The sequence below is a fragment of the Peromyscus eremicus genome, chromosome 8a (assembly GCF_949786415.1).
Source record: "Peromyscus eremicus chromosome 8a, PerEre_H2_v1, whole genome shotgun sequence".
Lineage (NCBI taxonomy): Eukaryota > Metazoa > Chordata > Mammalia > Rodentia > Cricetidae > Peromyscus > Peromyscus eremicus.
In genome coordinates, this window is record NC_081423.1 from 54,140,576 (window position 1) to 54,165,952 (window position 25,377).

A 25,377-nucleotide genomic window follows, 5' to 3' on the forward strand; every position below is an offset into this window, starting at 1 on the left:
TTGTCTTAGGGTTCCTATTGCTGTGAAGAGATACCATGACCACAGCAACTTTTATAAAGGAAAACATTTAATTGGGGCTCGCTGACAGTTTCAGAGGTTCAGTCCATTAGCATCATGGTAGGACATGGCAGATAGCAGGCAGGCATGGTACTGGAGAAGGAGCTGAGAGTTCTACATCTCGATCTGCTGGCACACTGGGCAGCTTGAACATATGAGACCTCAAAGCGTGCCCCGACAGTGACACACTTCCTCCAACAAGGCCACATCTCCTATGGGCCAAACATTCAAACACATGAGTCTAAGGGGTCATACCTATTCAAACCACAGTAGTAGAGAGACTAGTCTCAAAAAACAAAAGATAAAAACCAAAGCACACAAACTTCTCAGTCGATAAAGAAGTAATTTGTAAAACTGCACACCTGTTCATGATTAAAAACACTAAACTAGAAACAGAAAGAAGGGGGGGGGGTGGCGCACGCCTTTAATCCCAGCACTCGGGAGGCAGAGGCAGGTGGATCTCTGTGAGTTCGAGGCCAGCCTGGTCTCCAAAGCGAGTTCCAGGAAAGGCGCAAAGCTACACAGAGAAACCCTGTCTCGAAAAACCAAAAAAAAAAAAAAAAAAAGAAACAGAAAGAATCTTGCCAGCTTGATAAAGGGTACCTATAAAACATCCTTGCTCAGAAAAGTATCAGCTTGTCCCTCATGTGGGGTATGTGTGTTTATGTGATATATATGACTTGACAGTAGAAGACCGTGAGGGAGAAGGAAGAAGTTTAAGAATCAATGGTGGAAGGGCTTTAAGAGATAAGTGAGGGAAGAAAAAAGACAAAAATGTTGTGTACTTTTTCATACAAAAACTATATAAAATGACCCCAAAACAGAAAGGGGAATGCTTCTGGTGGAAGAGGTTTGAGGATATTAGGGTTAGGATTTTTACTAGGACATAATATGAGTATCGGGAAGTTTTTTTGGGGGATGTCAAAAGGAACACCAAGATGGATTACTGAGGAGTAAAGAGTTAATTAGAAAAGTTATTAACACATAGTTGGGTCTCCAAGGAGAGTTGAGGCCCTATCACCAGAGACAGACACCATTGCAGGGTCTTTGAAGAGAGGATTCCTAGTGTGTACCTGTGACAGAAGTGGGAGTCTCTCCTTGTACCTTTCTGAGTATGTGGGGAATTGGGGTGTTTACAGTACTAGCCCACAGCCTTATTTTCATTTTTATTCTTTTTCCCAGGAGTCAGTGAAGGGGGTAGGGAGCAGATGTGTGACCACCAATACCTGCTTTGATGTAAACTCAATTTCCTAGTTGAGAGGTCCTGGCTCTAGCTAGGGATTCAGTGTCTCAGTAAGGGTACCTCTTAGTGTCTGTGAGAGAGAAAAGGCTGCTATAGGGATGTGGCCTAACAGTGGCTGGATTCAACATTACCTTCTCTCTCTCTCTCTCTCTCTCTCTCTCTCTCTCTCTCTCTCTCTCTCTCTCTCTCTCTCTCTCTCTCTCTCTTTTTGAGACAGGGTTTCTCTGTGTAGCTTTGGTGCCAGTCCTGGATCTCGGTCTGTAGACCGGGCTGGCCTCGAACTCACAGAGATCCGCCTGCCTCTGCCTCCCAAGTGCTGGGATTAAAGGCGTGGGCCACCACTGCTCGACCATCAACATTACCATCTTAAAAATGGTTTTTAACCCAAGCATGACTACTCCAAACCTCATGAATACTGTCTTTACTATATGCCTTTCTGTTGGATTCTGGTTTTCTACACTCCCACCAGAATGAGCTAGTTAACTCTGTTTACAGCATTCTGAGTCTTCTCTAGTCTATAACTCCAAAGTTCTTCCATATTCCTGCTATGAGCCAGTTTCAAACCTATGAGCCATGTGGTCAGGTTTCTCACAGCAGCTCACCCACTTCTGGTACTTTTGTGTATTAGTTTTCTTGTTATGACAAAATCCCTGGCGTGGTTGGAGGAGATACAGCAGACTTATGTTAGGGAAGGCATGGTCACATTGGATCTGCAGTCAGGAAAACAGCCAGGTGAATGAAAAACCACAAAAACAAAACAAAACCAAAAAACTTGCTATGTTAAAATTAATTACTTCAGTTAACTGTACTTTATTATCTGACATTGTTACAAGTTTCAGCTGGCCATGGAGAACACTTGAGGCAGCTTTTTACTGATGCTTTAGCTGATGCTTGGCTTACATGTTTTTTTATTTAGTCCAGGACCCCACCCCATAGGGTGTTAACCCACGCTCAGGTGGACCCTTCCTTGTTCAGTTATTTGCCTCTTAGTTCAGTTCAGTTGAAGATGATCATAGGTTTTCCTCCTGGGTGACTTGTTTATCTAATTGATAGTGAAGATTACCATCACAATGCTCTTCCTAAATCAGAAGGAAAACTCTGCGTTAGAAACAGATAAACAGAATATGGTGATGGGCACCTGAAATCCTGTTACTAAGGAGGCTGAGGCAGAAGGATTGAGAGTTTGTACCCATTTTATGTTATAGTGAGAGACTGTGAGGGAGGAAAACCTCAGAAAGTTCTCGTCACTGATCAATGTAGAGTACATACTCAAACTCCTTATAAATAAGAAAGTATAGATTTAAAAGTTGACCATTTGTGTTCATGATAGTCACGAGGTGGGTTTTTTTTTTTTTTTTTTTTTGTTTTGTTTTTTAGTGGAGAGAATAGTGAGAGTTGGCAGTAAGAGAAAATAGACGCATCTCTATAGAGGGATAATAGGCTTATCCTTGTTTTCTTTGCAGTGGTAGGGACCAAAACTCAGGGCCTTGTACATGCCAGGCAAGTGCTGTACCACTAAACTGCATTCCTGACTACACTGCCATCTTTTTTGGAAGTCATGACCAAATATATGTTCTATCTAGATTAAGGCATGTGGTGTACATGTGATATCAACTTAATATTTAAGAGATTATTAAGAGTGAGAAAGTAATCATGGTTTTATCAACTCTAATTACTGTGTAGTCTGGCTTTCTTCCATTAAGTATGTCTTGAAGGCTTACTATTTGAAAGTTACTATGCGTACAGGCGTTTATAATGCATCATTTTATCATTTTAACAGCCCTGTGGAGTGGCCATCTTTAATATCCATTTTGTAGATTTGGACACTTACACCAGAGTAGTTAGAGAATTTATTGGGGCTGGAGAGATGGCTCAGTGCTTAAGAGCCCTGACTGTTCCAGAGGTCCTGTGTTCAGTTCCCAGCACCCATATGTCAGTTCACAACTGTCTAACTGCAATCCTGGGAATCAGATGCATTCTCCTGACGTCCCAGGGCACTAGGCACACATGTGTTGCACAGATATATGTATAGTTAAAACACTCATACACATAAAAATAAATGAAAAAAAATTTTTGATTATGTCTATTTAGTGAATAGGAAAAGCCTAAATATAGCATCAAAACTGTGACCTTTGCTGGTGTGTTATATTTTTGGTTGTGAGCCTAGCCTTTAACGGCTGAGCCATCTCTCCAGCCCTCCTGGTGTGTTATTAGATAGTTTTAATATTTTATTTTTTTGTTTTTTGAGACATGGTTTCTGTGTAATAGCTCTGGCTGTCCTGGAATTCGCCTTGTAAAACTTTATTGTTTGAAATCCAGCACACTTTATATTTCTATTTAAATAGCTTCATAATCTATGTTAGCATTTTAATATCCAGTTTCTTCATTTCTTTTGAGTCTGATAAAGTGAACTACACATTAATGGAAAATCTTTTACTTTTTTCCCAGAGGATCTGAAGAGGCAAAATGCAGTATTGCAAGCGGCACAGGATGATTTGGGTCACCTTCGGACACAGCTGTGGGAGGCTCAGGCAGAGATGGAGAACATTAAGGCAATTGCCACAGTCTCTGAGAATACTAAGCAAGAAGCTATAGATGAAGTTAAAAGGCAGTGGAGAGAAGAAGTTGCTTCACTTCAGGCTGTAATGAAAGGTAAAGGAAAGATCAAATTCTGATTCTTGATACCATTTTCAGATGGCCTTAAAATGCATTTTGTGTTCATTTTTGGCTTTATGGACTGTCATCTTCCAGATGTCAGATGAAAGGAAAGTCAGGGGTATTGTAATGGGCATCACCAGTGTCTTCGACAGATCTAATAATAGAGACTTAGAGTGTTAGAGAGATAATGTATTAAATGAAGGTTGTAGTTACTTGTAAGATTTAAAGCAGGGTTTAAACCTGGATTTTTATTTGTATAGATTTTTAAGTATAGTGTATTCTTGTATGTGAAATCTTTGTTTGATGGGCAAGAGTGTCTGTATGGCTAAAATGGGCTTTATGGAATGCCAGTTTGTGCCCCTTGGTCTGAAGGAATTGTAATAGTGTGTGTAGCCTCTTTCCTTTCAGCATGAATGCCTCAGTACTGCTTTCATTCTTGAGAATGGTGACAAAATGAAGTAAGGTGTTACCTTAATCTCTGAGATCCTGGGATTAGTTAATATTTACAAATGTGAACTGATGGCAGCTGCCCTGTGCCAGGGGGTCTTTGCATTTCTGTCCCATTTTTTACCTAATATTCTTTGAGAGGATGCAATTAAGGGTACCTCTGTTTCTGACTCTGTAGCTCTTACTAAGTGATAATCTGGTCTCATGTCTGACTATATTGGTTTACCTATACAGGAGTTCCTTTTTCTCATAGGAATCAAATCCATCTCTAGGTAAGCTAGGAGTGGTCATAACAGTTCTGTGACCCCACCCATATCCTGGACTTTTCTGGCTGTCTGCTTCTATATAGTTACCATGATCTTTAAAATTTTCACCTTCGCTGGGCGGTGGTGGCGCACGCCTTTAATCCCAGCACTCTGGGAGGCAGAGGTATTTCCTAGTACCCCCAGGGTGGCTCAAAACCATCTATAACTGCAGTTCCAGGGCTCTGACACCCTCTCCTGATCTCTATAGGCAACAGGTAGGCACATAGTGTAGTATGTAAATGCAGCTGACATTCAAACATATACATAAAATAGTGGTGGCGCACTCCTTTAATCCCAGCACTCGGGAGGCAGAGCCAGGCGGATCTCTGTGAGTTCGAGGCCAGCCTGGGCTACCAAGTGAGTTCCAGGAAAGGCGCAAATCTACACAGAAACCCTGTCTCGAAAAACAAAAAACAAAAAACAAAAAACAAAAAAAAAAAAAGGAGTAGAATTTAACGGACCACCACACATGCCTGTCAGGTGATGTTTCAAGACTGTATTAAACATGAAGTTATTTTGTAAGGCTACAGAATTTTTCTCAATTTAGAATCTTAGGTTTTAGTAAAATATCTCAGAAATAATTTTTATTTCCTTACACATTCATGTAGTTATAATGAAATGTTGTATTTGTTTTGAGAGCCACATTATAGTATCAAAGAGCGTGGATTTGGGAGTGGGTCTTAGATGTAAGTTGGAAGCCCCACTTTGAACCTTCTCTAGGGTTTCTTGTCAAATAGTGTATGGCAAGTCTGTTATGAAGACTGATGATGATGATGATAATGATGATGATGATGAAGAAGTAGTAAAACCCTTATTTCAACTCATAATAAGAACTAGAATTTTTTTCCAAAATTATTTCCAAAAATTTCTCTCAAGCTCTTTACATAACTGAAGAAATTTCAGTGTACTAGATGTTGTTCCATGATGCTTAGACATGGACTATGTGATGTTTTATAGAGACGGTTCGTGACTACGAGCATCAGTTTCATCTGAGGCTGGAGCAGGAGCGAGCACAGTGGGCACAGTATCGAGAATCTGCAGAGCGGGAAATAGCTGATTTAAGACGAAGGTTGTCTGAAGGTCAAGAGGAAGAAAATTTAGAAAATGAAATGAAAAAGGTACGCAAGAATACATTCACTTACAGAATTACTTGACTAAAAGCAATTTGTTTAAAAGCATTGCTGCAGAACTGGAAGTTGAATGTTGTGCTTTCTTTCTGTTGAGGATGTACTTATGGACCAGACAGTGCTTTCCCGTACCGTCCACAGTACATGTGACTGACTGCCTTTCTATCTTCAGATCTTTGATGAGATGTCATTTCTTCATGAGGCTTTTCTTACCGCTCTAGTTAAGATTGCAGCCTACCTGCCTCTTCTGACAAGTTTCCAGGACTCTCGGGATTTCTGTACCCTGCTTTAGGGTTTCTTTTGCACAGCGTATTTCCTCATAAAACAGAGTTCAGCTTTTACTGTGTTTGCTTGCTGCTTTTTCTGTTCATTTGCTAGAGTGTTAACTCCATGAGAATGCAGTCTTTATTTGTGTACATTAAGTACATAGGATGGTGTCTAGCATATGGAAGCCCAGTGAGTTCATGTTGGATGGAGATGTTGCTTGATACTATATCTAAACATTCTAGAATACTTGCCAATTTTTTTAAGCATATCTTGGTTTCTGTGTGACAAATGCTGTACGTATTATGCCTGAACTATACCATACAATGCCTTAACACAGGCAACTAAACGAGAGAAACGTGTTCTCACTGAGAACATTAAAAATTTTTTCATTTATTTATTTATTTTGTGTGTGAATGTGTGTGCACATGTGTGCTACAGTAAGTGGTAAGTGTGTAGAGGTCAGAGGCGAACTTTTGGAAGTTGGTTATCTTCTTCCATCGTGTAGATACTGACTCAAGTCATCAGGCTCAAGGGCGGGAGCCTATGTTGAGCCAGCTCACTGACCCTCCTTGAGAACATCTTTGGCTACTAATCCTTGTTCTATTCTTTACATAAATCCTTGCTCCATTCTTTATATATATAAATGTGTGTGTATTTAATCATTTCCACAATCACTATTCTTTGCCATCTTTAAAGTTTTAGTTTTAAAACTAAATTTTATTTTGTGTGTGTATGTGTGTGTGCGCCCACATGTGATGCTAGAGGTGCATGCCAGGTGACTTTCTCTATGGTTCTTCCTCTACATTTTTTTGAATCTTTTTTTTTTTTTTTTGGTTTTTTTTTTTTTTAATTTATTTATTATGGATACAGTGTTCTGCCTGCACGTACCCCTGCAGGCCAGAAGAGGGCACCAGATCTCATTACAGATGGTTGTGAGCCACCATGTGGTTGCTGGGAATTGACCTCAGGATCTTTGGAAGAACAGCCAGTGCTCTTAACCTCTGAGCCATCTCTCCAGCCCTTTTTTTGGTTTTTCGAGACAGGGTTTCTCTGTGTAGTTTTGGAGCCTGTCCTGGATCTCGCTCTGTAGACCAGGCTGGCCTTGAACTCACAGAGATCGCCTGCCTCTGCCTCACAAGTGCTGGGATTAAAGGTGTGTGCCACCACCGCCCTGCTTTGGTTTTTTTTTTTTTTTTTTTTTTTAATTTCTAAAGAGTTATATTTTATTTAGGCTTTGACAATTTCATACATGTGTACAGTATATCTTGGTCATATTTTATTTAGTCTTTGACAATTTCATACATGTGTCCAGTGTCCAGTATATCTTGGTCATATTTATTTCCAACTCCTAGTTCCCATCCCTCTCCTTCACCTACTTTATTTTATTTTTCTTTCTTTTTTTGAGACAGGGTCTCTACATCCCTGGCTGGTCTATATCCCTGGAACTCTCTATGTAGACAAGGCTGGCTTTGAAACTCACAGAGATCTACCTCCCAAATGCTGAGATTAAAAACATGTGCCACCACATTGGTTACTTACTTTTTGAGACAGGGTCTTTCACTGAACCTGGAGCTCACTACTTAGGCTAGACTGACCGGCCAGTGGACCCCTAGGGTCCCCACTTCCCAGTGCTGGCATTACAGGTGCATGCGGCTGCACTTGGCTTTCTGCATGGTTCCAGACCGAGGCCCTTGTGCTTGTGCAGTGAGCACTATACCGACTGAGTCATCTCCTAGGCCCTCCATGAACTTTATTAGTTATTTAATTTTTATTGTTCATATATGGGACTCTGTAGGGTTCATGCTTATGAATTCAGGTGCCCTGGAAGCCTGAGGTATCAGATCCCCTGGAGCTAGACTAGGGTTACAGGTGGTATGAGCTGCTTGACATGGGTATTGGGAATCAAACAAATTTGGATCACTACAAGAACAATACATGAGCCATCTCTCCAGCCGCAATTAGGGTTTTGTTTGTTTGTTTGTTTTTGGTTTTTTAAAGACAGGATTTCTCTGTAACTGACCTGGTTGTCTTGGAGCTAGCTCTATAGACCAGGCTAGCCTCAAACTCACAGAGATCTGCCTGCCTCTGCCTCCTGAGTGCTGGGATTAAAGGTGTGCACCACCCACCACCCAGCCCACCTATTACTTTTTAAGATTTTTTTTTTTTTTGGTTTTTCGAGACAGGGTTTCTCTGTGTAGCTTTGCGCCTTTCCTGGGACTCACTTGGTAGCCCAGGCTGGCCTCGAACTCACAGAGATCCACCTGGCTCTGCCTCCCGAGTGCTGGGATTAAAGGCGTGCGCCACCACCGCCTGGCCAAGAATTTTTTTTAAGTATAAAAATTTATGAATATTGTATTGTTTTTCAGTATACTTCATACTCAGTTTTCTGAACTTTTTTGGTTTTTTTGAGACAGGGTTTCTCTGTGTAGCTTTGAAGCCTTTCCTGGAACTCACTCTGATCTGCCTGCCTCTGCCTCTCCAGTGTTGGGATCAAAGGTGTGCTGCACCACCACCACCACCACCACCACCACCACCACCACCACCCGGCTCAGTTTTCTTTAACATTTTAACCATGTAGTATGTTACACTTGTTAGAGTTAACAAACTAATACCAGCTCATCATTATTAACAAAAGTTTGTTCTCTGTATTCAGATTGTATTGATTTTCAGCCAGTGTCCCCTATATCCTTTTCTCCTTCCTGTTTGAGACTTCCATCCAAGAATCAACACTGCATTTACTCATGCAGTCACGCAGTTGTAGGCTTGGCTTGGCTGTAACAGCTTTTCAATTTTTATTTTTTATTTTAATGACCTTTCTATCTCTTTTTATTATTATTGTATGTGTACATAATGTGGTGCATGTGTCCAGATGTGTATGTGGAGGTCAGAGAGCAACTTTAGGGAGTCAGTTCTCTTTCCACTGTGGATTTCGGAGTTTGAACTCCAATCAACAGGCATGCACAGCTAGTGCTTTTACCCACTGGGCCATCTCACTGGTTACACTTACTACTACTTTTAATTGACTCTTTAAACGTTTGTTTATATGATACCCAGCACTGGAAATTATGAGGTCTTTTGCATTAGTAAATATGGTAAATTCTTTTCTTCCTTCCCTTTCTGCAGTAAGCATCCCAAACAAGCCTTGACTGTGAAGATGTTTTAGGCTAACATGTCTTTTCCAAACAGAATTTAGTTCAACACAAAATAGGTTTTGTAAGGATCAGGAAACAAAGTGAATCTGAAAGCCTGTTAAATTTCTTTTGTGTGTCTGTGTCTGTGTCTGTGTCTGTGAGGGGGTGTAATATTCTTCACACTAGTCAGTATATCTTGTTTCTCTATTCTGAACAATTTAGGATACATTTGAGCTTGTTTACATTAGGTAAAGTTAATTTTCATTAGTAGGAGGAGCCCCAACTTTCTGAGTTTTTAATTCTTTTTGTTTACTTATTTATTTTGTCCCCACAATCTAGACAGCCTAGAATTTGCTATGGTGACCAGGCTGGCTTCAAACTCACAAAGCTTTGCTTGCTTCTGCCTCCTGAGTTCTGGGACTAAAGGTGTTTGTTTTTGCTCTTTGAGTCAGATCACTCTGTGGCTCTGGTTGGGTTGGATCTGATATGTAGACCTGAGTAGGCTACACTTACCTCTGCCTCCTGAGGGTACACCACCACACCCAGCTCTTAATTCTGCCTTTTTTTTTTTTATTTTTTTTTATTTTTATTTTTTTTGTTTTTTCGAGACAGGGTTTCTCTGTGTAGCTTTGCGCCTTTCCTGGAACTCGCTTTGGAGACCAGGCTGGCCTCGAACTCACAGAGATCCGCCTGGCTCTGCCTCCCGAGTGCTGGGATTAAAGGCGTGCGCCACCACCGCCCGGCTGATTCTGCCTTTTATATATGAGATATTTTTGGACTGAGTTGCTCAATGAAGATATCAGATATGTTACAGTGAATCTATTTTTCTGCTTACTGCCAAATTCTAAGTGAAATATTTGGGAAAACCATAATTATGCCAGTCATTCACAGTAATAAACTATTTTTATTTTTTAGAGATTTATTATGTATACAGTGTTCTGCCTGCAAGCCAGAAGAGGGCACCAGATCTCATTATAGATGGTTGTGAGCCACCATGTGGTTGCTGGGAATTGAACTCAGGACCTCTGGAAGAGCAGCCAGTGCTCTTAAACTCTGAGCCATCTCTCCAGCCTGTAATAAACTATTTAAAAATAGAATTGACACTAGGACCCGGAGTTAGAGGCAGTTATCAGCTACCTAATGTGGGTGGTAGGAACTGAACGTGGGTCCTCTGGAAGAGCAGTACATGCTCTTAAGTGCTTAGTTATGTCCCTGGCCCACACAGTTGACAAGCTTTATTCTGCTTAAAGAAGAACACATATATGTTTTCTTGCAGGAACCTAGGGCCAAATATCATATTAAACAAATAAGCTATATTCAGAAAGACAAATATCACACTGTCTCATCTATGGAATCTAGGGTGTGTGCGTGTTTCATAAAAGACAAGGAGGAACTGTTTGGGTAATGAAAAAAGACAAATGAGTGAGGAGAATGAAATGAGAGGATTGTGATTGGTGTTAATATGTTCAAGTACGTGATAACTGGGATGACATATATTTTTGAAGCCCATCATTTTATAAATGTAATGAATATATGTTAATAAAAATTCAAAGAAAAAACTTGAATAAAATGAGAATTGTTATTCAGTTTTATGAATGCTAATTTTTAGCAAATGGGTGGACTAGAGTTTCTTAGAAAAACATTCAGTTAGTAAGTTGTTGCATTTAATTCCTTTTAATCATAGGCCCAAGAAGATGCTGAAAAGCTTCGCTCTGTCGTGATGCCCATGGAGAAGGAAATTGCAGCTTTGAAAGATAAACTGACAGAAGCTGAAGAGAAGATTAAAGAGCTGGAGGCCTCAAAGGTTGTGAAATGCTGTTAGCCATCTGCTCCAATGCCAGGAGTAAAATTAGAATCCCTTGAGAAGTAGTGGTGGGAAATCATTTCATCAACTATCTCAGGAGTCTTCTGTTTAAAATTCAAAAAACAAAATGAAAACAAACCTGCTGTGTGGTAATTTGACCTTTGGTTATTTAAACCTCCAGTGGTGATGCATAATCATGAATGAAGACTTGTGTTCCGTTATCCATTTTATTCAAGTGAGACTCAACTTCAATTTTCTTTTTTCTTTTAACAAGTCATCCGTATTGGTTTATTTTTGTAAGACAGGGTTTCACGTAACCCAGGCTGGCCTTGAACTTGTGGTGTATTCCATGCCTATTTTATGAGGCTCTGGGGATCAGATCCAGGGCTTTAGGTGAGCACTCTGACAGCTGAGCTACAATCCTAGCCTTAGTTTTCTTACCTAGCAAAAGAAGCTGTTTGTAGTTGACTTTGTTTCCTCATCCTGGTTCTAGGAAATCTTTTAGACAGGATGCACCTCCTACTGACCATATACTCAGCATGGCTGGGATGTGGCTTCTTGGCGCATGCCTCTCTAGCATGCCCAAGGCCTAGACTTTGGCCCTCAGCACTGCATAAGATGGGCATGGTGACTCATGTCTGGAACCCTCTGTGATGTGGTGGCAAGAGGACATGAAGTTCAGGGTCATCTTCAGCTCCATAGTGAGTTTGAGGCCAGTTTATATTACATGGGATGCTACTTTTAAAAAGCCAAACCAAACAAAAACAGAAGTGGAAACATTAGTGAGGTGTTACAGTTTTTATGACTGTTTTTAGTGCTGGAGATTGAATTTAGGGCCTTATTGACATATGCTAGGCAAGGGCTCCACCATTGAAAAAAGTCTTTAGTAATGAAAGAAAGATATTAGAGGTGTAGTTGAGTGGTACAGTGCTGACACTTGTCTAGTGTGAATAAAGGCCTGGGTTTAATATTCTGTACTAAAAGAAAATGGAGTCAGCAAGATGGCATGGTAGATAAAGGTACTTACCTTCAAGCCTGATGATCTGTGTTTGATCTCTGCTACTCACATGGTGAAAAGGAGAGCTGACTACTGCAAGTTGTCTTTTTACCTGTGCACAGGTCCTTTGACCTCCACATGCGCACTGTAGCACTCATACACACACACACACACACACACACACACACACACACACACGTAAAAGAAGACAGTGTGTTTCTTATAAGACATATAACTAAACACAAGGTAAGATTGAACATAAAGAAATAAACCAGGTCTGGTAACTCACACTCAGGAGGCTGAAGTAAGGACATTGCTGTGAATTGAAGGTTAGCCTAAGCAACAGAGTGAGACCTTGTCTTAATAAACAAAAAAATGAATAAAGGGGTAAATAAAAATATACTGTGTAAAGTCTAACCAAAAGAAAACTGATGTAAACAAGTATAACATAAAATAGGTTAAGGGGGAAAAGTAGATTAGTGCTATCGAGATAGCTCATCAGTTAAAAGTGTTTATTACTCCTGCAGAGAACCCCCAGGGTCAGTTCCCAGCACCCACATGGTAGCTCATAGTCATCTGTAATCCAGTTCCTGGGTGGGGGTCTGACACTGTCTTTTGCTGTCTGTGGACACTAGCATGTACATAGTGTACACGAATTTATGCAGGCACACAAATACACAGAAAAAATGGCAACAAAAGAAGAGTAGATATAAAGAAATAATAACTATTCAGTAGCCAGAAACTCAGCGTTTAGTAGCCTGGATGACTTAGTAAGATTTCTTATTTTTATTCTCCTTTGGTTTTTCAGCTGTAAAATTAGGATAATGAGGGAGGTGGGGTCCAAAAAGATATGGATAAGGTAGAGGCAGGTTGGTCTCTGAGTTCCAGGCCAGCCAGGGCTACACAGAGAAACCCTGTTTTGAAAAACAAAACAACAATAACAAGAAAAAAAAGACTGCCTTGCAAGGGTGTTATGAACCACTTTCAAATTAGAACATATAAATGCTTTGAGTAATGCATAGGAAAAAGTATTATTATTTCCAGATACATTATATTGTATTTCAATATTGTGATATATTTATCTTTTCCTTCTGTATCTTAACTTTTTAAAATAAGGTCATAAAGTATTAAATTTCACAGAATTAATGTTATCATAGACCCAATACTCTGGTCACTTTTTTCTTTAATAATAAAATGTCTAGAGATGGGGAAAAATCTGATGGAAAAAGAAATCACAAAATACTTAGGGTGGTGTAAATATTTCATGCGATCTTTGTTTTTGTGACTCAGCGAGTTTAATTAGGGTTACTTCCAGGAATAGGGACCATTTACTAGTGGCTGTTCCACTAAAGAAAAAGTGTTCCTCTTCCAGGAACCACTAACTAACTGTATAAATCCTTGGGGTGGAGAGGCCCTTCATGACAGAATGGTGATGGGTGTAGTCTTGTGCAGCAGCCATTTCCTGCCCTGAAAACAGTGTTTCACATTTCACAGCACTCCACCACTTCATCTGGCGCTTACATTCTTTCTATCCCCTCTTCTGCAAGTGGCCTTGGAAGGGAGATAGAGATGTACCATTGTATTCAACAGTAACTTACTCTCAGTACTTTGCCCAGTTTTGAGTCTGTGCAGTACTACCTGTTACAACAAGAAGCAAATAGTGGCACTCTTCTAGAGGAATAAACATAAACATTTAGAAGGCAGTTTGATAGTCATGTCATGTCCACTTAGTCAAACAACATTAATAGTTCCCCCACTAGGGCTGTGACCTCCTAGCCATGGGTACATTTTGCTTGGTTGGTTGGTCGTGTTATACCCAGAGTCTGCAACTGAGTGAGACTGTTGGTGACAATTTTCTCCCAGCAGCCTACATAGCACCTTCCAGTATTCTGAAAGCTAGCCTGTAGGAAGTAAGCTTCTAGCTTAGTCCCATCTTGATTTCTGTATAAATTTATAAAAAAGCATTTATTGTCTCAGCAGTGGGAGTGTAACATCTAGTTCTGATAGGCAACCAACAGATATAAATATTTAACATTATACTCTAAAGGGAAAATAAAAACAGTAAAAAGTGAAAACAAATCAAAGGATATACAGAATTAGAAATTAGTGAAGGAGGAAAGTTAAAGAACCGAGGAGAATGTCAGTATAAAAAGGTTGAGAAATTTGTACAGAAAATGAAAAGAAAAAAAAATGGTAATCAGAAATCAAACGGGGCATGACTACTGATATAAAAATAGTAGATACTATAAATAGTGTCATACCAGTCACATTTGAAAAATAAATGAAAAAAAAAAATTCTGCTGGTCATAGTAAATGCTAATAATCTGAGCACTTGGGAAGCAGTGGTAGAAGGATCCGACTGTCAAGGTCAGCCTGAACTAGTGAGGCCTTTTTGTAAAACAAAACAAAACAAGTTGTTATAACAGGTAATTAGTCAAGTCTTCCTCAAGATAAAATAGAAAAGGTAAAATAGTAATCATTACAGAATCTGGAGCCAAAAATCCTTTTTTGGTGTGTGGTGTATATATATATATATATATATATATATATATTATATATATATATATATATATATATATATATATATATGTTTGTTTGATGTTTGTGCACAGGTGTGCAAGCCCATAGGAGGTCATGGAGGCCAAAGGAAGGTGTGCAGCGTTGTGTTCTGTCACTCTCTGCTTTGTTCCTTTTTTTTTTTTTTTTTTTTTTTTGGTTTTTCGAGACAGGGTTTCTCTGTGTAGCTTTGCGCCTTTCCTGGAACTCATTTGGTAGCCCAGGCTGGCCTCGAACTCAAAGAGATCCACCTGGCTCTGCCTCCCGAGTGCTGGGATTAAAGGCGTGCGCCACCACCGCCCGGCTGCTTTGTTCCTTTGAGATCAGGTCTTTCACTTGAACCTGGAGCTAGGCTGGGGGCCAGCAAGTGCCAGTAAACTTCCTTTCTCCACATCCCCACAGTGCGGGGTTTACAAGTACATCCCTAGCTTTTTGTCTAGGCTCTGGGGATTTGAACTGAGGTTCTCATGCTTTTACAGCTCAGAATGGCTTAAGACTTGCTGTCTAACTGACAGTGATCTTGAAATTCGGTCCTCCTGTCTATACCTTCCAGATGCTAGGGTTTTAGACAGGTGCCACTGTGCTCCGTTTATGTGGTGCTGGAGATCTGGTCTACGGTGTCTTGTATGGTAGGCAGGTCCTCTACCAACTGAGCTATAGCCTCAGCCTTGAGTCAGAGCCGGTCTTTATCTGGCCTCCCCTTCCCAGTAGACATCAGACTTAGTTGGTTTTGGAGCCATGTTTGTCCCAACAGAGTGATAAACCTTATATAAACCTTTACAAACAGTGTCAATTAATAGAAGGTTCTCTAATGTGACTAGTAAATCAAATAACACACAGGAAGATGATATAAAAAAAATCTTAGGTAACAGCCAGAAATATACACATATTCTCACAATTTAAATATGGTGTATCATTTGAAAACTGGTGTATTACATGAGATTGCAAAACAAATGTATTTATGTTGGACTTGGAAAGATTTTGATCAATTTAAGTATACAGTGACTTAATACAGGCTTATTAAACCTTCATCAAATACAGTGAAAGAATGTGTAGCAGTCTTAACATTAATGATGGGAACGTTATCTGAAGAACTGTGCTCAGTAATTTTGTTTAGGTGGTTTTGTTTACTTTACTTGTTTTGTGTTTTGGTCCAAGATGATGCAAATCAACAGAGAGAGAGCGTCAGAATAGGAAAAAGATTAGTACACACCTGTAATCCCAGCAATAAGGAGTTAAGTACCACCCCATCTTTTAATTAATTAATTAATTTTTATATTTTTGAGACAAGGTCTTTCTCACTGTATAGCTCAGGCTGGCCTCCAGCTCAGCATCCTCCTGCTTCCTTCTCAGATGGTGGGATTACAGGCATGTGCAACAATGTTCCTTAAGTTTTTAAAAATAAGATAAAATACTCTGGAAGAAGCATTCAAAATTTGGCTATATTATGATATAAGTTTCCTTGTTAATGAGTTCAATTCCCAGCAACTGCATGGTGGCTTACAATCATCTGTAATGAGATCTAGTGCACTCTTCTGGTGTGCAGGCAGAACACTGTATACATAATAAATAAATAAATAAATACATCTTTAAAAAAAGTTTTCTTGTTAAAAGATAATCTAAAAAGTTAAAGAGAGAAGTTATACACTGTAAGAAAAAAAAAATGTGTACCTCATGCTTGACAAAGTTACTATCCAAAATTAGCAAAACTCTACAAAGTCCTTCTATAAAAAAGAGGTCCAGTTGAAAAACAATTGGAGTATATGAATAAACAGTCACAAAGGAGGTGGCAGATAACTAATATGTATATATTTAAAAATCTTCAAGGTTGAGTGTGGTGGTGCATATCTTTAATCCCAGGATTAAGGAGGTAGAGTCGTTCGAATCTCTTGAGTTGGAGGACAGCCTGGTTTAGTTTGTGAGTTGTAGGACAGCCAGGGGTACATGGAGAAACCACCCCCCCCAAAAAATCAGATATATTAGGAATCAGGGAAATGCAAATAAAAGTGGGATTCTATTTTAGTCTAAAAAGGCTCTGAAGTCTTCCAGATTTGTTTCTCTTGAACCACTCATGGTTCATGTGTGCAGAGCAGGTATAGCAGCTTTCATTGCATGGCATGTTCAGTCGACTGTTATAGAGCTTGCAGCTGACGTGGCTTCCTTCCCCTTTCTCCTAATAACATCTACTCTTTTTGGAGAGGTAGTGTCAGCAGTTTGTCCTCACCCTGTCTCTGTTGTTTGGAATGTTATAACTGCCCATTTGTGTAATTTTTTTCTTTTCTTTTTAAATTTTTTTTGAGATGTATGTATGTGTGTGGGGGTGTGTCTTACAGTGTAGCCCAGGGTAACCTGGAACTTAGAGCAGTACTCCTGTCTCAGCCTCCTGAGTGCTGTGCTTATAGGAATGAATAACCACAGCTGGCTCCCTGCTTGAGTGCATGTGTGTGCGCGCGTGTATCTTTCTGTGTCTGTGTGTGTTTGAGACAGGGTCTCACTATGTAGCCCTGGCTGTCCTGGAACTTGCTATGTAGACCAGGCTGGCCTTGAACTCACAGAGATCTGTGGTGGTATTGTGTTCCCCAAAATATTGTGCACGCTAATAAACTTATCTGGGGTCAGAGAAGAGAACAGCCACAATATTAAACACAGAGGATAGGCAGTGGTAGTACACGCCTTTAATCATAGCATTCCAGAGGCAGAAATCCCTCTGGATCTCTGTGAGTTCAAGGCCACATTGGAAACGGCCAGGCATGGTGACACACGCCTTTAATCCCATGAAGTGAGCCTTTAATCCCAGGGAGTGATGGTAGAAGGCAGAAAGATATATAAGGTGTGAAGACCAGAAACTAGAAGCATTTGGCTGGTTAAGCTTTTAGGCTTTTGAGCAGCAGTTCAGCTGAGACCCATTCTGATGAGGACTCAGAGGCTTCCAGTCTGAGGAAACAGGATCAGCTGAGGAACTGGAGAGGTAAGGTAGCTGTGTCTTGTTCTGCTTCTCTGATCTTCCAGCATTCACCCCAATACCCAGTTCCAGGTTTGTTTTTATTAATAAGAACTTTTAAGATTCATGCTACATCGATCCACATGCCTTTGCTTCGAGAGTGGTGGGATTAAAAGTGTGTACCATTATGCCAGGTCCTCCGAATGGTTCTGAATTGGGCTGTTAGGGAATGTGGAATTCAAGGATGTTCATATGCTGTGCTGCTACTTGAGCGCCGTCCTAGAGTTAGTAATAACTTTTGTTAGGTGTTAGAAATTCATCATCTTTTTAATTCAAAGAAGAGTTTATTAAGAGGTCATATGTAGTACAAAGTCTGTGGTTATAAGCCATCCTTGTTATAGCTGCTGAATTGACTGTTACTGTCACTTGGTAACAGGTGTTGAAGAAAACACCTTATGACATTCAACACTTTGCCATGCTGGCTGATTGTCAGCTTCAGCAAAGCACTAAATTGCAGTAAATGATCATTTTAGTCTCTATTGTACATAAGGTCTAGATCGTTAGATCCTAGAGATAAGATAAAGATCTTTGTGAGGTCAGATGACTTGGCTTTATTTATTTATTTGTTTGTTTGTTTTTCGAGACAGGGTTTCTCTGTGTAGCCCTGGCTGTCCTAGAACTCACTCTGTAGACCAGGCTGGTCTCTAACTCAGATCCAACTGCTTCTGCCTGTCCAGTGCTGGGATTAAAGGCGTGCACCACCATTGCCCTTCGAGCTGGCTATTTTAAACTTGAAAAAGTAGGATGGTTCATGAAAAAGACCTTGGAATTTGAAACTAGGTGTAACCATTTGAAAAAACTGAAAGTTACCCATAAATACTAAGTTTAGGATAGACAGTTTACATGTCAAGATAAAACAATAAAAAATCAAATAAAATAAATGATACTTTTATCCTGCATGTTTTTGGTAGTATTGAATTTTATTTTGGTTACTAGTCTCAGAAAATATATTATGAAAAGACAGGATTTAAAATTTTTCTGCACTTGCCTTCAAGTGTGTGTGATTATGATGAGACTAGTAATTTTGTACATCATGACTTCCTCTCTTGAAAAAAATTTCACTGGTCAGGATGCACTTGTAAAGGTCAGAGGACAACTTGGCAGCAGTTGGCTCATTCCTTCTGTGGGTTCCCTGGATCAAGCTCAGGTCATTAGTCTGGGTGGCAAGCACCTTTATCTGCTGAGCCATCTCGATGTCCTAACTTCTTCAATTCCTATGGGTATATGTATTGATCAAAATGAGTTGTTTTTATAAATGGAAGACATTTGGAATCATCTCACCAGAAATCAAAAGTTAAGAGAGGGGCTGGAGAGATGGCTCAGCGGTTAAGAGCACTGGCTACTCTTCCAGAGGTCCAGAGTTCAGTTCCTAGCAACCATGTGCTAGCTTAAGCTGTCCATAATGAGATCTGGTGCCCTCTTCTGGTGTGCAGGCATACATACAGGTAGAACACTGGATACATAACGAACAAACAAACAATAAATAAATGTTTAAAAGAGTTAAAAGAACATTATGCCATTTTTATCTTACCTAAAAGGTGGGGGAGGGATGGCTGGGGAGAGGTAATGGGTTAGACTTCAATCCTTGGAACCTATAGGGGAAAAGAAAGGGCGTGGTAGGTGTGTTTGTAATCATAGCATAAGAGAAGTGAAGACAGGCAGATACTTGGGGCCTACTGGCTAGCCACCCTAACCTACTAGGTAAGTTCCAGGTCAGTGACAGACCCTATCTCAAAAAACAAAACAAAACCTCAGGAGGCTGGTGCCTGAGGAATGACACCTGTAGTTGTATGATTTACACATATTTGTGCACCCATGCATATATGTGCACTTCCACCTAAATATGCACATATGTGCATGCACACACATAAACAAATCATATCTGTGTTGCTGAAAAGGAGAACAAACAAGTACATACATGCATTGCTATGGAAATACAAATTAGAAGTACCTTTTTGAAAAACATGGTATAAAATCATTACATATAATCTCAATTATATATTTACCTAAGAGATAGAATTATGGCTAGCATCTGTTCTGTTATTTTCTAAATTTGTATCATATTTTAAAGTTTAAAATACAGCCACTGATACTTACTTTATTTGCAATTCCTACTATGGTTGTAAAGTTGAGTTTTGTACTTCTTTCAGGTTAAGGAGCTGAATCATTATCTGGAGGCCGAGAAGTCTTGTAGGACTGATCTGGAGATGTATGTAGCTGTTTTGAACACTCAGAAATCTGTTCTACAGGAAGATGCTGAGAAATTGAGGAAAGAATTGCATGAAGGTAAATAAATATATTGTGTATATTTTTACTTTATTCCAAGAGAAATTCCAAAGTAAAATTTATATTGATTAGTAACAGCAACAAATCCTAAACCACCAATGCAGCATGCTAGTGATTCAATTTAAGCTTTATCGTCAGTTTGAAAGCTCTTGTGAAAACTGCTAAGTGAATTTGGATTGTGAGGAGCTTCTCCTTCCACCACCAGCACAGTAATAACTTCACAAGGCATGAGCTCAGGACAGAAAGGTAATGAAGTTAGAAGTTTTCTGCTTAAAGTGCTGTAGTCTGCATAATCATTCAGAGAGAAGTAAATTAGCAAAAGGGAGAGTTGGGTAGAGAGGGCCTCGTGTAGTATCCTGCTTTCTACGGGCCAGTTTTGATTTCACTATTGAAGTAGCAATGTGATGTACAAGTGAACTCTGTATTTCCACAAGTTAAAAAGAAAATTAAAAAGCAGCTGGGCCTGTGTGTGGTGGTTTACACCTTTAATCTTAACACCCGAGAAGCTGAAGCAAAGGAATTGAGTTTGAGACCAGTAAGACTCTGTCTCAAAAAAGAAAAAAACCCACAAAACCAAAACCAAACCAAAACAAACAAATATAGATTGGAGAGATAGGTCAGCAGTTAACAGCACTACTATTCTTTTTTTTTTTTCCCCAAGACGGGGTTTCTCTGTGTAGCCCTGGCTGTCCTGGAACTCACTCTGTAGACCAGTCTGGTCTCAAACTCACAGAAATCCTCCTCCTTTTGCTGAGATTAAAGGCGCGCTCCACAACTGCCCAGTGAGCACTGCTATTCTTATAGAGGACATCTTGCAGAGATTTGGTGGGCAACTCACAATTACCTGTAACACTAATGCCTGCTCTGGGGTATCCATTGTCCTGTTCAGACCTCTGCAGGTACCTCTACTTGTGTGCGTATAATCATACCCCCCCATATATGCATAATTGAAAATTAAAAGTGAAATACTTTCAAAAATCATTTTATTTTTTGAGATCATAATATAATTGCATCATTTTCCCCTTCCATTTCTTCCTCCAAATGAACCCTCCCATAAGTCTTGTTCTCTTTGAAATTCTGGGCCTCTCTTTTAAAAACAAAACAAAACATTAAAAAAAAAAAAAAAAAAGGAGGCAAACAAATTTCTCCAAAACAAACCAAAAGAAAAAAACCACTATAAAATTGAATACTTGGGATAGAGTGATAACTGCTGTTTCCTTAACATATCAGATAGCAAGATAGAGCAACACATGTAGCAACTGCAATTCTGAGGTCACAATGAGTGTAAGTGAGTACAGATTGAGACTGGCGACACACACCTGTGATCCACTTGGACCTAGAGCCAGGAGAGCCAGGAGTTCAAGGTCATCTTTAGTTGCCACTTATCAAGTTGGAAACCAGCTCAGGATAGAGACCCCATTCCCCCACATCCCCAGAAGACACCTGTAGCAACCATACTGAAACATGAAAACAGTTGTAATTTCTGTTGGAAATGGTTGTGGGTATTGTTCTGCTCCTGTGGTTCGTTGGCTACATTTCACAATAGTACAATAGAAGGAAATGAAATCCAGCTAGGGGATAGTGAAAATAAAGTTGTAATTTTTAAAAAAGAGAGAGGCGAGCACTCCTGAGCTATAGCCCCAGCCTCCTTATTTTTTTTTTTTCTTATACAAATTGAAATCTTACTGGAAACATATTTTAGTGTACAGGATGTAGTCTGTAGTGGTAGAATCCTATAGTGGATACTTTTATCAAATGCTGTGGAAAATAGAGATGTGAACAATATATACGATTATATATGATCTAGCTTTCCTCTCCAAATAGTTGAAAACTGAAATACATGCCTAAAGAATTACTACATAAAATGTTGTGAAAATATCCCAACCTTTAAGCAGGTCTTGACCTTCAGGACGCAGTTTTTACGTGTGCTATTGGAATCAGAAAGACACCTATACTGTCAGTGGGTGTCCAAAAGAGGTTTCAGTTTGATTAAAATTAAAGTTATCAAGTTATTTAAATTTAAAATTTGTGTCCTAACCCTTCTAAAAATAGTGTAAGTCATTGAGGTTATCAAACCTTCCTAATATATATGAGAAAATAGCAAAAGGTCCATTAAAATGAGGAAGTAAAATAATTTCTGGTGATTGGGGACTTAGTTTGGTGGTAGAGCACTTGCCTAGCAAGCACAATGCCCTGGATTTGGTCCTTAGCTTTAAAAAACAAGCAATTAAAACAAAATAAAAACTCCAGTACTGACACATAACACATCAAAAAAGTGTCTTGCAGTGGTTGAGATGGCTCAGTGGCCAAGTCTGATGACCTACATTTAATCCCCAGGATCTCCATGGTAGGAGGAGAAAACTAGCTTCTGTAAGTTGTCCCCTGACCTCCACATACACACAACCACACACACAAAATAACTAATTAAAAATGTAATAAGAAATAAAAGAAAAAAATAGAATCTTTAAAAGAAAAGATAAAAGCCGGGCGGTGGTGGCGCACGCCTTTAATCCCAGCACTCGGGAGGCAGAGCCAGGCGGATCTCTGTGAGTTCGAGGCCAGCCTGGGCTACCAAGTGAGTTCCAGGAGAGGCGCAAAAGCTACACAGAGAAACCCTGTCTCGAAAAACAAAAACAAAAACAAAAACAAAAAAAAAAAAAAGATAAAAATTGAGAAGCAATGTAACAGTCTACCAGCAGGTTATAGTCTAACCTGTTCATTAGGGATGCAGTCATAGCTAGGCAGCTGCTGGTTAGAGCCTGGTCATTAGGAATGTAGTCATAGCTAGGCAGCTGCTGGTTAGAACCACCATACAGATGCCCTACTGGGAAGTGGGTTGAGATGGGGCAGTACTACTGACAAAGAGTGGCCAGTTCTTTTTGTCCTTTAGATAGGTTTCTTTAAAAATCAAACAAACCAGGCAGTGGTGGTGTACACCTTTGATACTAGTAGCTCTTGGGAGGCAGAGGCAGGTGGATCTCTGAGTTGGAGGCTAGCCAGGTCTACAGAGTGAGTTCTTATATTTTTGGTTGTGAGCCTAGCCTTTAACGGCTGAGCCATCTCTCCAGCCCCAGAGTGAGTTCTAAGACAGCCAAGGATAAATAGAGAAACCCTGTCTTGAAAAACCAAAAAAACAAAACAAAACAAAACAAAAAAAATATTTAAAAAAATTTTTTTGAAAAACATTTTTGGAGGCAGAGGTTGCCCAGGCTGTTCTTGAACTCTCAAGCCCCTCATTAGCTTGTACTCAGACTACTATATCCAGCTGAAAGAAGTTATGCTCAAATGGTGCTTTTAAAACTCATTTTAAATATTTTTTGGTGTTGTTTTTTCTAAAGTCAAGTTTTAAGTGTTTTGGGTTTTTGTTTTTGTTTTTGTTTTTTTTTGGTTTTTCGAGACAGAGTTTCTCTGTGTAGCTTTGCGCCTTTCCTAGAACTCACTCTGTAGCCCAGGCTGGCCTCAAACTCACAGAGATCCGCCTGCCTCTGCCTCCCGAGTGCTGGCATTAAAGGCGTGCAACACCACCGCGCAGCTTAAGTGTTTTTTGAAACATAGAGCACAGGCCTATGTGTGCAGCTAAGGGAGTATAAGCAAAGTGAGTCAGCAGGTGTGATGGCACACACCTAGAACCCTAGCACACCAGAGGTGGAAAGAAGCTTCTATGTTCTTGGGCTACACAGTGAATCCACCCCCTACCCCCCACCCCCGTAGTTCAGCAAATTAGTATGCAAGAGAAAATGGACAGATATGGTACTGGAGTAGTGGACATGGGCCAGGTCATGGAGACTTTATACTTTATCAGGTGGGATGTAAATGAGCCTTTGAAGATTTTTAAAACAATATTATATTTTCTCAATATTAGGTTTGTGCGTGGTGTATTGTGTTGTGTCCCAGGAGAACATAGTGATAATTAAACTCTTAAGCTCTATGTCCTATAGTCAAGAAACACTAACATTTTTTATTTAATTCAGGTTTTCTAAAACTTACGAAGTGCAGAAGTTGTTTGTTCCTAAGGGCATAGTTAGGGACTCTGCTTTAGAGGGTTGGTGGGGATAGTCATCATATTCAGGTGTAGGTTGCTCTTGGTGTCGGTCAAGAGGCAAACTCACAGAATAGAATGCTGGCCAGACCTGTAGGAGTCCTGTGCTAAAGAAGTTGCCTACCATTAAAGTGCAGTGTTTTTGATTGGGGGGCTCCTAAACAGTTTGCCATCTCCTGGAGCAAGAACGACAACAACATAACCAGTTAAAACACACGTGGCAGAAGGCCAATGACCAGTTTCTGGAGTCCCAGCGTTTGCTGATGAGAGACATGCAGCGGATGGAGATCGTGCTGACTTCCGAACAGCTCCGACAAGTTGAAGAACTGAAGAAGAAAGATCAGGTGAGTAGGTTGTTGGTTTTTTTTTTTTTAAGATTTATTTTATTTTTAATTATATGTATTTGTGTGTAGGGGTTGTGTACTTGGGTGCACATTGAAGCTGGGGGCACCAGATCCCTTGGAGTTACAGGGGGTTGTGAGCCAAACTCAATACTGTGCAAGAGCAGCAGGCACTCTGAAACTCTGAACCATCCCTCCAGCCCCAGATAGATTGTTTCTTATTCTATCATTGTTAATAAGTGTGCTTGCTTCTGTATTGTCTTGTGTATGCTGGAGGCTAATCTAAGCTGAGCAAGATGTTTTGTGCCATTTTATTATCATTTATTTTTGATGTTGGGGAATCAGACCTAAGGGCCTTGCTCATGCTAGGGAGATGCTGCCCCATTGTGCAACATCTCTAACCCGTATTGACTTTATTTTTAACGTCACTTTGAAAAAACATAGTAGCCAACCAGATCTGGTAACACGTGTAATATAATTATATGTTATAATCCCAGCACTTAGGTCTGTAGTTAGAGTAATGAGTATGAGATAGCAAGACTCAGCTCAGCTTTATAAATTATCTCATCCTGGGAAGAAACTGATTTAGAAATAACCCTCTTTGGAGACTGAAGGATGCAGCAGTACATATTTCTGAGAAATTTTTCTCAGTAGTTTTATGTCGTTCTCTTAGGACTTCTGAGTTTCCAGAGCAGGCCAAATTTTTGGTGACTTTGCTCTACAAATCTGATAGGGTGGAGGCTGGGAGTAGTGGCCTACACCTCAGACCCCAGCGCTTTGGAGGCTGAGGCAGGAGAACCGTGATTTCAAGGACAGTCTAGGTTATGTAGTGAGAGCCTGTCACACAGCCAACCTCACTGCCCAAACAATGAGAGGATGGGAATGGAGCCGCGGAGTTGGGAAGGCTATAGGCGTTCAGAATGCTGCTTTCCAGATGCTCTGTTTCTCATTTGAAAACTGCTTCAGTTAAATGAATAATGTAACACTAATGGTTTCTCATAGAAAAAGTTGCTTGTCTGAAATACAAAGGGAGGGACTTGAGAGATAGTCCAGCTGTTAAGAGCACTTGTTGTTCTTGAAGAGGTCCTTGGGTTCAATTCCTAGCACCCACATGGTAG

General features: G+C 40.0%; 1 protein-coding gene across 3 annotated transcripts in view; it reads left to right on the forward strand.

The window, feature by feature from the left end:
* Rabep1 (rabaptin, RAB GTPase binding effector protein 1) overlaps positions 1–25,377 on the forward strand; it is a 103,968-nt gene that overhangs the window by 42,360 nt on the left and 36,231 nt on the right. For all 3 annotated transcript variants that reach the window (XM_059271092.1, XM_059271094.1, XM_059271093.1), the window contains exons 3-7: positions 3,749–3,952; positions 5,668–5,828; positions 10,920–11,039; positions 19,744–19,879; positions 24,084–24,262. In XM_059271092.1, the coding sequence (XP_059127075.1) occupies positions 3,749–3,952; positions 5,668–5,828; positions 10,920–11,039; positions 19,744–19,879; positions 24,084–24,262 (800 nt within the window). The remainder of the gene's footprint in view (positions 1–3,748; positions 3,953–5,667; positions 5,829–10,919; positions 11,040–19,743; positions 19,880–24,083; positions 24,263–25,377) is intronic.